Genomic DNA, 11,664 nt, shown 5'->3' on the forward strand with positions numbered 1-11,664 from the left:
AAGGTAGTCATGTCCTAATCACCAATGAACCAACTTAAATTAAAAACATGCACACAATCGATATATCAAAATTAAATTCTAAAATTCAGATTTAAATTAAAAAATCGGGCAAACCCCTTCCCTTGCCAAAATTTGATTCCCATGAGATAGAGTTTGACTCCACATTTGCAGTGCTAACAAGATGGACATGCAACCAATGCAGAGGCTAATAACTCAACCGAGCATCCAGCCGCGCCCACTACACCACCATGGCCCAACCCATGTGCAACCATACCGTCCTCTACCGTAGCCGTGATGTCACCCTCCACCACAACCACACATGGGGTCGAGCATGGCACATCTCTACCGCGCGACCCCTGCAGCCGAGTCGCTGCCCTTTTCCATAACGTCTCGAGAGCGCATCGAAGTGACATGGAGCGACCCGTACGCAACCACGCCAACCCCCTCCGCGCAGTACCGGCTCCCTCCACTGCAGCTGCGCTCGCGGGTGCCCAATCCGCAGCCCGCCCTTGGTCGCCCTCCGCAAAGCCTTCACCATCCATTACACTCTGCCTCTCGCGTAGTCGCCGCCACCGCTAGGAGCTGGAGGATTGCGCCGTCGCCGCCGCTTGGTAGGGTTTGGGGGAATCAGACAGGGAGAGAGACGAGTCGTGTCTCGAGAGAGGGAGTGTCGGTTCAACCTTTTTTCGTGCAGTATAGACAAGGACAATTTTGTCCATCTAAAAACACTAACAAGAATTAAACGGTAGAAGCTAATGGAAGTGATGAAAGTTTCACAACGGGCATAAAATTTAGAGCCTAATTGGTTTGGTGCCAATAATTGGCAAGTCTAAAAATTTGGTGCTCAATTGGTTAGCTACCAATTGGTCCTTGCCCACCTCTTAAAAAGTTGCCAATTTTTGGCAACTTTTGGTTTTGCCAAATGTTGGTTTGCCAAATATTGGCGATGCCAAACTTGGGCAGCGAACCAATTAGCCTCTTAGATTCAATATCAGATATAAAGAAGAAACAAATTTTCGGCGTCAAATCAAATGAAGAAACAAAATTTAAAGGGCCAATTCCAGTTCTGCTCCTAACTTGAACCCACTACTCAGTTTTGCCCCTAATTTTCGGGTATGCTCAGTTTTGCCCCCCCTGCCGTTAGTGCCACTTATGGAAATGCCCCTCCGAGCCGTTACCGTCCAGTCAAAGGGCGTTGACTGTTTTCTGGGCGTCTACTGGACATTTTTGCCCCTGGAAAAAAATAAAACAGAAATTAAAAAATAAAAAGAGAAAGGACACGCTTACCTTTTGGCCTAGGATGGCCCAGCGAGGCCAGCCCACTGGCTGGTCATCCTCCCCCTCTGCCAAGGCCGAGGGCATGTCGCTCACGTGCTCACCTGAGCATCACCGCTCCCATGGCCAATGTCGTCGAGAGGCCGCACCGCCATGTCCCCGATGCCCGCCGTCAAGCTGGGAATCACCACGCCGAAGATTGAGACGTTGGGTGCCCTTCAACTTCTCAACCGAAGCCATCTCCGCCGGATCCGCCGGATCTGTCCATCGGCCGCCATCTTCGATTCGCCGTCGTCCGTGATCCCCTGACGCTAAGTTACCGTTCCTGAGATCCATATGTCATCGTGGATCTTCCAGACAACTCGCCGATGAGCTCCTCTTCGTACATCCCCCTCCTCATGGCACCTCGCTCCGGCGGCCATAGACGGGGTACATGTGCTCGCCATCGGGCCTCGGGAGTCCTTTCTACCACTCTGGCATGCACGCGGTGAGGCCTTGTTCCTAGTGCCTTCTATCCCCTCTCCCCCGTGCCTTCCATCCCCTCTGCCACCATGCTTCGACGGCACCGCTGCTGGCCTCGGCCATGGCCGACACTCCGGCCGTCCCTGCTCGTCCTGCCACTTCAGTACGAGTCCGAGCAAGCCCAGGCGTGCGCGCAGGATGAAATCAACGCCGTTTTGGTCGCCGGACAGGGCTCCCATGCCCTCTGCCGTGGCTCGCCGGCGGCTTAACGCCGATGGTTTGAGTTTTTCTCTTTTTTTCTTTTTTCTGTGATGGGTCCACATGTAAGTGAGTGAGAGAGTGGATATGGTTTTTATTTTTGTTTTTCTTCAGTGGGTCCCATCTGTAAGTGACACATGTAGTCAGGGGCAAAATGTCCAACAAACGCCCAGATAGCGGTCAACACCCTTTGACTGGACGGTAACGGCTCGGAAGGGCATTTCTATAAGTGACACTAACGGCAGAGGGGCAAAACTGAGCATACCTAAAAATTAGGGGCAAATCTGAGTAGTGGGTTCGAGTTAGGGGCACAAATGTAAATGTCCCAAATTTAAAACGGTGTTAAGTAAGGATTTTTCTCGTGCCTTTTGTCGCACCACGACAGCGCACGAGAGCCCACGGGGCCACGGCGCCGCAGCCAATTGCGGATGTCGGCCCCACCTGCAAGCGACAGAAAAGACAGCCCCACCACGTTTTCCAGAACGTCCTCCACCAAGCGCGAACCGACCACACCCCACCCGTCCCGTCCCCTCAAACCAACGCACGAGCGGAAACGAAACCCTCTCCAGGATCCCGCGAAGCGAACTCCCCCCTCTCCCCTCTCCCGCCGCGCCCCCCCAAAATCCGATCGGCGGTCACCCAGCCGGCGGCGCCCAATCCGAGCGGCCAGGGGTCGATTCGAGCCAGCCCCGCGAGGAATCCGAGGGATTTGAGGCGGATTCCCTCCGGGGTAGGAAGGATGATGATGGGGTTCATGGGGAAGAGGAAGGAGCTGGAGCAGGTGGTCGACGGCCTCTGCGACTTCTCCCTCTCCGGCCCCGCCGCCAAGTGCCGCCGGCTGGTGAGCGCCCTCGCCGTCCCTCCGCATTCTCTCCCCTTTCTCGCGCGCCTCTGCTTGCTCGAGCTCCCGTCACGCGCCCCCCTGCTTGCGCGCAAGTGGTTAAGCTTCAAGTCGATGCTTCTGGTGCAGTTCATGCTCGGATCTGTCGTTTCAGATGGGTCAATTTTTTTCCAGCTCTGCCGGTCGGTTGAAGTAGCTGCTGGCTGCGTGTGCGAGCTAATTGCTAGGTTTGCTACTGGCTAGGTGGAGTACATCTGTTGTATTAGGTGGTGGTTTGGTGCATGCTGGGCGCTATCCAGTATCCACCCTGTAGATTTTTAGTAGTATTAGCTAGTGATTCATGTGTATTGCTAGATGGATACCAGTTTGTGTGGCACTTTGGCCGGTTGTCTTGATGTTGTGCTTCTACTGTGATTTGAGAAGCATGGCGAATGCATCGCTTAATTGGTTGTTACTTAGCTTGCATGTGCTTCATTTCTGTCATGTCTTAAACAGGTTCGGGCAGGAGTTGCTTGAGGCCACCTGCATGTGGTTTTATGGAGCTTATGTATGATAAATCTAGTGGACTCCTTTGTTTGATGAATAAACCTGCATGTAGTGTCATGCTACTGTATTTTTACACAATTACAAACCCAGAGAAGTGAATTAATGTAATGGTTAGATTACCTGGATTGTGTTTCAGTTCATCGCTACACTCACTACCTTTCTATGCTAGTATGCCTACTGTCACGGCCATGGGCGGTGTCAGTGGCTATACATAAAGCAGTTCCATGCATTTGCTTGATCGATTATATATTGTAGAGTTGCAGTCAATGGCATGCTTAGTCTCTGCAGTACCTTGTCTTTACTGCTTTATAGTTAATTTAAGTGACTTTTCTTACTGCCCTTTCAAGATACTTTTGCAATTAACATCATCTTTTATGGCTCAACATATTTCACTGGGATATCTCATTTGATTATATGCAGTTATGGATGTACTTTGACAGCAAGTGTTATTTCTTTATCTGTGCATTTACCAATGCGTGTCCTCTGTTGGTATGAGCTTCAGCATTGTAACGTTTATTGAGATATTCTGCTTAATAAACATATTGTCTCCTTGAATTCAGTTTAATGACCAGTATTAACGGCAAGTAAGTTACATTAGGAAGTGCATATGCTGATATGCATGTTGCATTTTTTAGTGCTTCTGTATAAATGAGCATTCTTTCACTACTGGATTTATCTGTTACTGCAAGTATTTTATTCAGACATTTCTTGCAGCTTTTACATTTTGCTGAATAAATGTTGCTTATTATTTGAAGGACCCTGGTCTCCCACCTATTTTGGAAGAAGAACCACCGTGTCCTTCCATCCCATATCAACATCAGATGCTGGGAGAGGAAATCAACAGTGGTGTTAACATGCCCATTGTGGAAGATATGATAGAAGGTGCCATGCCATCTCATCTGTCTAGCGAGGACAAGGCACTTGTTATATACAAGCCAGTAAACAAGCCTACCCTCTTTGGTCTCAGTATCGCGAACCCTTCAATCATAGTCAGTTCAGACTTGATACGTGGATTAAAGAGTAAGTCGATTATGATCAAACTTTTATTATATTTGTATTTGTCTTCTTATACATGTTTACTATTTATAATGCTGCAGTACTCACATTGTGCATGTCTAACATGTCCTGGGTATCAAATGTCATGTATAACCGCAGTTATTGTATTAGCATTCTGTAAGCATGACGGCAGTGTTACATTCACGCGTTAATAAATAAGTTAGTGAGGATTTGAGGCTAGGTTTTAGATAGAAACCGGAGAAGGTAGAAAAACAGACAAAAGGTGAGGCATGTAGAAGGTGAGCCAGTTGCGTGCTTCTGTTCTGTTCGCTCTCTCTGGCTCTCTCTGACTTCGCTGCGTAGGGGCCAATTCACCACAAAGTCCCCCAAGGCCCGTTTCGCCGCTCTGTCCCATTACTGTCACACACACAGCCCATAACAGTAAGAAACTGTGGCATAATACTCCAGTGGTGCTATATGCATGTATGCACAGAACTGTAAAGGTCAAAGTGTTTTGTTGCGCCATGTAGCTAGTGCATATGAACATAACTGGATTCCTAAACCAAACATGGTTAAAGGGGGAGGTTCCCTCCATAACTGTACTCTGTTAGGTAGAAATGAGGCACCCTGCGGAGGCTGTGCCTCGAATGCCAGTGGTCGAGCTCACAGGCGTGTGCTCTAGCCAACTGATAACAGCTTGGTCCTCATAACTCTGGATTCCTGTACACATGTTTCCTCCCATGCAGTTTCATCTCATATGCATCGCCTATTATTGGGAGATAAGACAATGGTCAATTCCAAAGAAAACACATTCTGCATGTTGGTACATTCGGGCCCTGTTGCACAGCATGATGTGCTTTATATGGCTTTTCTTTTCTCAGTATTCTTGTTGCTAACTTGTTTGTCCCCTGTTGTGCTAGATTTTATCCATTTTGTGTACTGTAGCCATACATGCTTTTCAACAGTTATCTTACTCCTTTAGTTTTTGTTTGGTCTGTTGTCTATACTTTGAGCATGATTGGGTTGGTCCCGTTTTCGACAACCTTCCTGTTTGCGAGCCACGTCATATTTGTCTACTTGTCTGTTGATGACATATAACCCCATCATTTTCTTTCTCCTCTCAGATCAACCTTTCAATCAGGGGAACTGTCATGGGCTGGAGGACAATTCTCCTGAGCGCAGCAATTGCTTGGCCTTAGTTCCTTGGACGCCACAGCGGATTGCCATGACATCTGATTGGTCAGCTGCCCCACCTGAAAGCACACATAATGTTGAAGAGCCAATGGACGCTGATGAGACAGAAGTTATTTCTATGGACTTTGAGGAAGCGCCTCAAGCAACTCCGAGGGGAATCGACGTGGATAACATTCACCAGTGGCACCAGCACTGCATGGACCCACCATCGCTGCCGAACCCGTCAGCGCCAGTCATGTGGTCGTGGTGACAAATCTGGAGATGTTTAACCGCAGGTTACTTACACACGAAGGATGAAGAAATTCCTATAGCTGGCCTCCACCGGAAGTGTGTGTCTACTTTTGATGGATTGAGAAATGATTGCTATGTGCATAATAGCCCCTCTTTAGCGTAGTGCTGATCTTCATCAGTAACGTCAATAGACTTCTGTGTTAGAAACGTCCCTTTTACAGCTACATGACTACATCGTTGGACTTGTGTGTTAGAAACAGCCCTGTTACCGTCTTACTGTTGGCGCCCCCAGTTTAATTTGATCTGGTATTGTTGGTGCAACATGTTAGTGCCCTTTGCAGCTATTCTTGCAAAACTTAGCTTGCATTGTGGTTTTGAGACCACGGAGTATGGCCATGTCTTGATGATGTTAGACAAGTTAATCTATATATGGGACAATGAAGGAGCTCAACTCGTATGTACTCCCTCTGTAAATAAATGTAAGACAGTGATCTAAAACGTCTTATACTGTTTATTTACAGAGGTAGTACATTCCATCAAGCTTGCATTGAAATGCACTTGTGCGTAAATATGAGCAACATGGTTAAATTGACGTCCGCTGACATCTTGATTGCGGAGGTGCCTCTGCACAATCTGATTCCGTAGCCATCATCGGATGAGCCGTCACACGGAGCGCCAGCGCAAGCCCTTCTCTGCACGCTTCCAGCTCTGCCTGGAATTGCAACTTACGGCAAGCAGGGAACATGATACCGGCTGTGCCATCAGTCTCCTCGAATGAACCACATCCAACTTCGCTCACCCTACATCAGAGGTTTTGTCGACCACTGTTGAAACACGTAGGGTGTGTTTGATATCTTGCATCGTTTTCCCCCCTTGCATATGTATCTCATCTGGGACAGCTGAGCGGATGTAGGCTGAAAATCATGTTGTGCATATGGTTTGATTGCCTTACTGTCTGTTTATATGATAGCACCGATCCCAGCCCCGTGTTTGGTTGCCTGTTCACGGTTGTGCTCATACACTGCATGGTATTTAGTTGCATATACTCGGTTAGGACCGCTTACCTTGTACCCTATGTAGTGAGCTTATCATCACCTTACAATCACGACGAACTGGATGATGATGAAGTTTTCGTCCCACACAACCCAAAATGTCTAGGAGGCTTGCCTACTTCAATATTGCTCTTCTGCTTAAGCACAAACTTGGAGTAAGCATCATCTCTATGTAACGAGTCACCCTGAAACCCTTCCTCTGTTATACCACATACCGCTTCGCCTAGCATATGACAGAAGAGCAACAATTGAAGCAGTGAGCAAAGAAACACAGTACACATGGAACAAAGAAAACTTAGGCATGCATGATCATTTATCTAAAAGGCAAAAGGCGGGCAAGTTCACCATAGCTTCTGTGGTGTCATCCTACTGCCACATCCAAAAAGAGGGTGTAATCCTACCACCGTAAGTTTGCCATCAGCGTGAGGGGTTAGTATATATCACCTCATCAAAATATACAACAATAAGTTTTAAGCCCGAGCTACCACAAAATGTACATCATCACCATAATCATTGTCGATCATCATGCACGTCGTCACCGCGACCACCACCACCAGAAGCAACACTAGTAGTAGTGCTTGCCCAACCAGGTCCTAAGCCAAAGCACGCTATGGGCGTCTGTCATGGCAACGAACACAACACCATGTGCCTTGTTGTCCAACAGGTGGCTAAGAGCAGCAATCGGAGCATCCGGACTGAAGCCACCCTCCTCCATGATGATGTTGTATAGGTCAAGGTAATGTAGACCGACTTGCTCTCTATAATGGCGGTTGCTACCTCCTTGACGTTGTCAGTCATGCTACTTGTCGTGGTTTTGTCACGGCAGATGTCCTAGTGGAAGGACTTAAGCGTGGAGCCATCGCAACGTAGGTTAGCTCGAAGGGGTTGATCGGGACGGAAGACTCAAGTTTACCCATGTTCGGCCCCTCACAACGAGGTAAAAGCCTACGTCCTGCTTTGAGTTGTATTGCTTGAGTATCAATTACAAGGGTGCGAAATCGCCTGACCTAGCTCTTGATCAATTGTTTCTTGCCCTAACCTGCCGCAGGGTCTCGTCTTTATATACATAGGTCGAGGCCCTGGGCTTACAAGAGTCCAAGCTGGATCACACAACGTGACCAAGTCGGTTTCTAAGTCGCCTTGCCTTGTTAGACAAGTCGCCATCGTGGCGGCTGACACCCTCCGGGTCACAATTCTGCCACCAGGTCTTGGGCCTTCAACAAGCCCACCTTGTAAGCCGCCACCAGTCTTCATGTTTTATCTTCTTGGACCTACTTGGGCCTTCTTCATGTAGTGTCGCCAATGGTGTAACCCGACCCTTCCTGGGCGGGTCACACCTCGGGGTTATATCCCCAACATTAGGCCCCAGATTGATTTGAACTGGTTCATGTCAATCTCCACTGCTTCAGGTTGGCGAGTCTTCCTGTCAAAGCTTAACCCTGAATAAATCATTGTAACCCGCCATGACATCATGCAAAGTGAATCCATAAAAAACCCATGACATCACAATAGATCTTTTTGCATTAATCAGTCGTCCGAGAATCGAGGCGCCTGCACCATTGAGATAATCATGTTGCCTCCTTGATTTCTGCGCATGCCATTTCATTGTTTCCTTATAAATAGGGATGTGGGCCCCCTCTTTTCACTTTTACCCCGCCCCTCTCTCTTCTTCTTCCTTCTTGCATCGTCCGCCGCCGTTGGAGCTCTACCGCCGCCATTCTTCACCGACGACTCCAACTGGGCTGCTGCATCAACCTGACTAGACCAGAGAATCGCGATACACACCCGCTACTCATCAGCATCACCAGGTATTCAACTTTTCCCACTTCCAATCTGCATTAGGTCACTTCTAGTTCGTCGTAGTTCATCCAAGTTCATCGTAGTTCATCCACCATGTTGCTTAGCTTAATCCAAAATCAATACCGAAGCCGTGCGGTAGTAGTTTGGCCTTTACCTCAAACCGTAGATGCATCCTTTCTTCCTGAGATTCAATCCCGAGCTTACTAGTTCTTCCACTGCCATATTTTAGGTTTAGCAATTATTCTTCATTTTTTGAATCACCATAGATCCAAGATCATAGGTAGAAATTGTGAAACTTGTTCCATACTTAGGAAAATTTCATCAGTCTCAGATCCATAGATGACCGCCTTGCTACTGTCGTTTAGGCGGCTCAAATAATACCTTATAACCTGTCATAACTAGACCGTATTAACAACGAACCTGTGATCCATTAGCAAAAAACCGGCTTAAACATGAATTTTATAATCATTAGGCGGTTCATCACAAAGATATTAACCCGCCATACTTTTATTCTCAGGCCGTAGTTCTTAACCTGCTATCATGACTAAGACTCCCACTTCTTGTGACTGGGTTGCTTCTGAAGTTTCTGAACTTTCTCTCACTGAATATGTTGACATGGCGGTCCTGCCAGCAAAAGATGTCATCCATTGGCAAGTCCCAGGGGTTGAGACTAAACCTCAACCTAAAGAAGGTGAAGTTGTCGCTTTTGCAGATCACCTCCTCCGTGGTTTCTCACCACCCGGGTCAAAATTCTTCCGGGATGTTCTCCACTTTTATAAACTTCATCCTCAAGATATTGGTCCCAACTCTGTTCCAATATATGTAACTTTCAGGTTTTCTGCGAAGTGTACCTCCAACAAGAGCCTGAAGTTGATCTATTCAGAGAATATTTCTACCTCAACTGCCAAACTGAGATGACCGATGGACCTAGTGTCGAGCTTGGTGGAATTTCCATTCAGAGGTGACGAGATGTCGTTTTTCTGCAGCTATATTACCTAGTCACCCCAAAGATTGGAACCGCATGTGGTTCTATTTGTCAAGACACATCTGCGGCTGGTGAAAATCCCTTGCCGGGTTTTCGCCCTTTCCGGCTTAGCCCTACCCATGCACTTCCAGATCACATCTCTGCTGCAGAACGGGCTAAGTACTCAACCACTTTTTCAAAGATAAGAGCCCTGTTAGCCAATGGCTTGTCTGGAGTAAACCTGGTCCGCTGCTGGGTCTCGTGGAGAATTTTCCATTGAGCCGGCGGTGGCTTAATGTGTGAGTACACATGCAACACAACAGATCCTCAATGTTATAATCAGACACCCTTGACTGATGAAGAAGCCATTGCTATGGTTAAATCATTACTTGGGGAAACTCTGGAAATTTTTCGTAAAATAGGAGTGAATCCTTTCTACACGCTCAATGCGGCTCCACCTGTAAGTATCTCAGATGAACCTTTTCAACTTACTTGACTATTTCCTTGTATTGCTTGCTGCTCAACTCATTGCTTATGTATCCAAAGGCCGACTCTCCTTTCTGGACTAAGAAACTGCAAGCCGCCGTGCCTGTTAAGAAGGCTAAAACAAAGGCTAAGGGTACAGGTCGCCGCAAGAAACCATCAACTGATGAACTGCTCAAGCTTGATGAAGACTCAGAGGTAGAACTTGATTCCCTTGGTATTTTCTTTATACAACTTATTGACGCTGAATCCTCTCAGGGAGAGGCAGAGACCATGCAGATGCAGCAGAGGTAATTACAACTTCCTCTGGCTCAGAACCCTTACCAAGAAAGAAAATTCGACGGGTCGTCGGAAGGTGAAATTTTCTCATCCTCTTGCTCACTTGGATCCCAATTATCTTTTGAAGAAACAACAACACGAATTAAGATGCCCGACCCAGAGCAGCGGTTCTCAAGATCTCATCTTCGGCTTACCCAACACGCCTGCTCCTCGCAAGCGTCAACATGAGGTGCCATACGACCTCGACTCTCTTTATCCATTAACCGTCCTCATACGTCAACCACTTAATTCTTCCGACTCAAATTACCAGAAAACACCTCCGTCATCCGGTGACTCTTCTGGGACTTAGATGCCAACTTTTAAGATCGCCCAAGGGTAAGTATTTTCATTTGTTTATCAATAACTTATAGTGATATACTCATAAACTTTGTATCTTTGTTTGCAGGGGTATTGCCAAAGCAGGCAAAAAACAAAAACTGGGCGTGTGATCCCAAGGCTGTTGAAACAGAGAAACTGACAACAGAAACTTCCGAGGCCCTCACTCAAGACCTGGAAGAACTTATTAATGACCCACCACCATCAATTGATGCCACTGTCCTTGATCAAATGGACACTGAGCTTATCTCGGCGGCCAGTCATGACCCGCCGAGCCCTAAGTCGCCGACTCCTCCTAAGCCAGCTGAAGAAATCCCTCTTGAGAAGGACTCTGATGATGTAACCATCACTGGGATAACCCATACTGCGCCAGGGGCTTCCACTGTGCTAGCCAAACATGATACCAAGGAAGAATCTCCTTCCTTGGACAAAGGCAAGGCGAAGCTGGAACTGGAAAGCTATGCTGCCCTTAGTGCAAGTGATCTCCATGCCGATTATTTGAACCGCCTTCATACTAGCCATGATCTGGATGCCGGCTTAGTGAACCTTATGAAGGAACGCTATGAGGTATGTTACTAACCCCTTTCCATATATATTTATATAGCCGGCAAGTCTAGAGTATAGGAAATTATTGAGTATGCTGTAGACTTGATGACAATGTCCAAACTGTAGCCTCTCAGGGCTGACTTATCTTTATCAAGATGAGCCAGGTCTTCAAATATTAATCTTGAATGAACCTTGTACGCAACCATTAATTCACAGTAACAAGATGAGCCATACTGATAATTAACTCTAAGATCCAAATACGTATCCCCCAAGGGCCGGCTTAACTTAACAATGTGAGCCGAGACTTATAATCATGAAAATCAAACATGTAGCCCCCAAGGGCCGGCTTAACCTTACCAAAG

The 11,664-nt window shown here is 47.2% G+C and overlaps 1 protein-coding gene across 1 annotated transcript; it reads left to right on the top strand.

Annotated features, from left to right (window-relative positions):
• The first annotated feature begins 2,502 nt into the window (after positions 1–2,502).
• Positions 2,503–6,254, top strand: LOC119323759. Its single transcript, XM_037597465.1, has 3 exons — positions 2,503–2,836; positions 4,138–4,402; positions 5,503–6,254. The coding sequence occupies exons 1-3, from the start codon at positions 2,735–2,737 to the stop codon at positions 5,820–5,822; spliced, it is 687 nt and encodes a 228-aa protein (XP_037453362.1). The 5' UTR covers positions 2,503–2,734; the 3' UTR covers positions 5,823–6,254.
• The last annotated feature ends 5,410 nt before the right edge of the window (positions 6,255–11,664 follow it).

The sequence above is a fragment of the Triticum dicoccoides genome, chromosome 6B, assembly GCF_002162155.2.
Source record: "Triticum dicoccoides isolate Atlit2015 ecotype Zavitan chromosome 6B, WEW_v2.0, whole genome shotgun sequence".
Lineage (NCBI taxonomy): Eukaryota > Viridiplantae > Streptophyta > Magnoliopsida > Poales > Poaceae > Triticum > Triticum dicoccoides.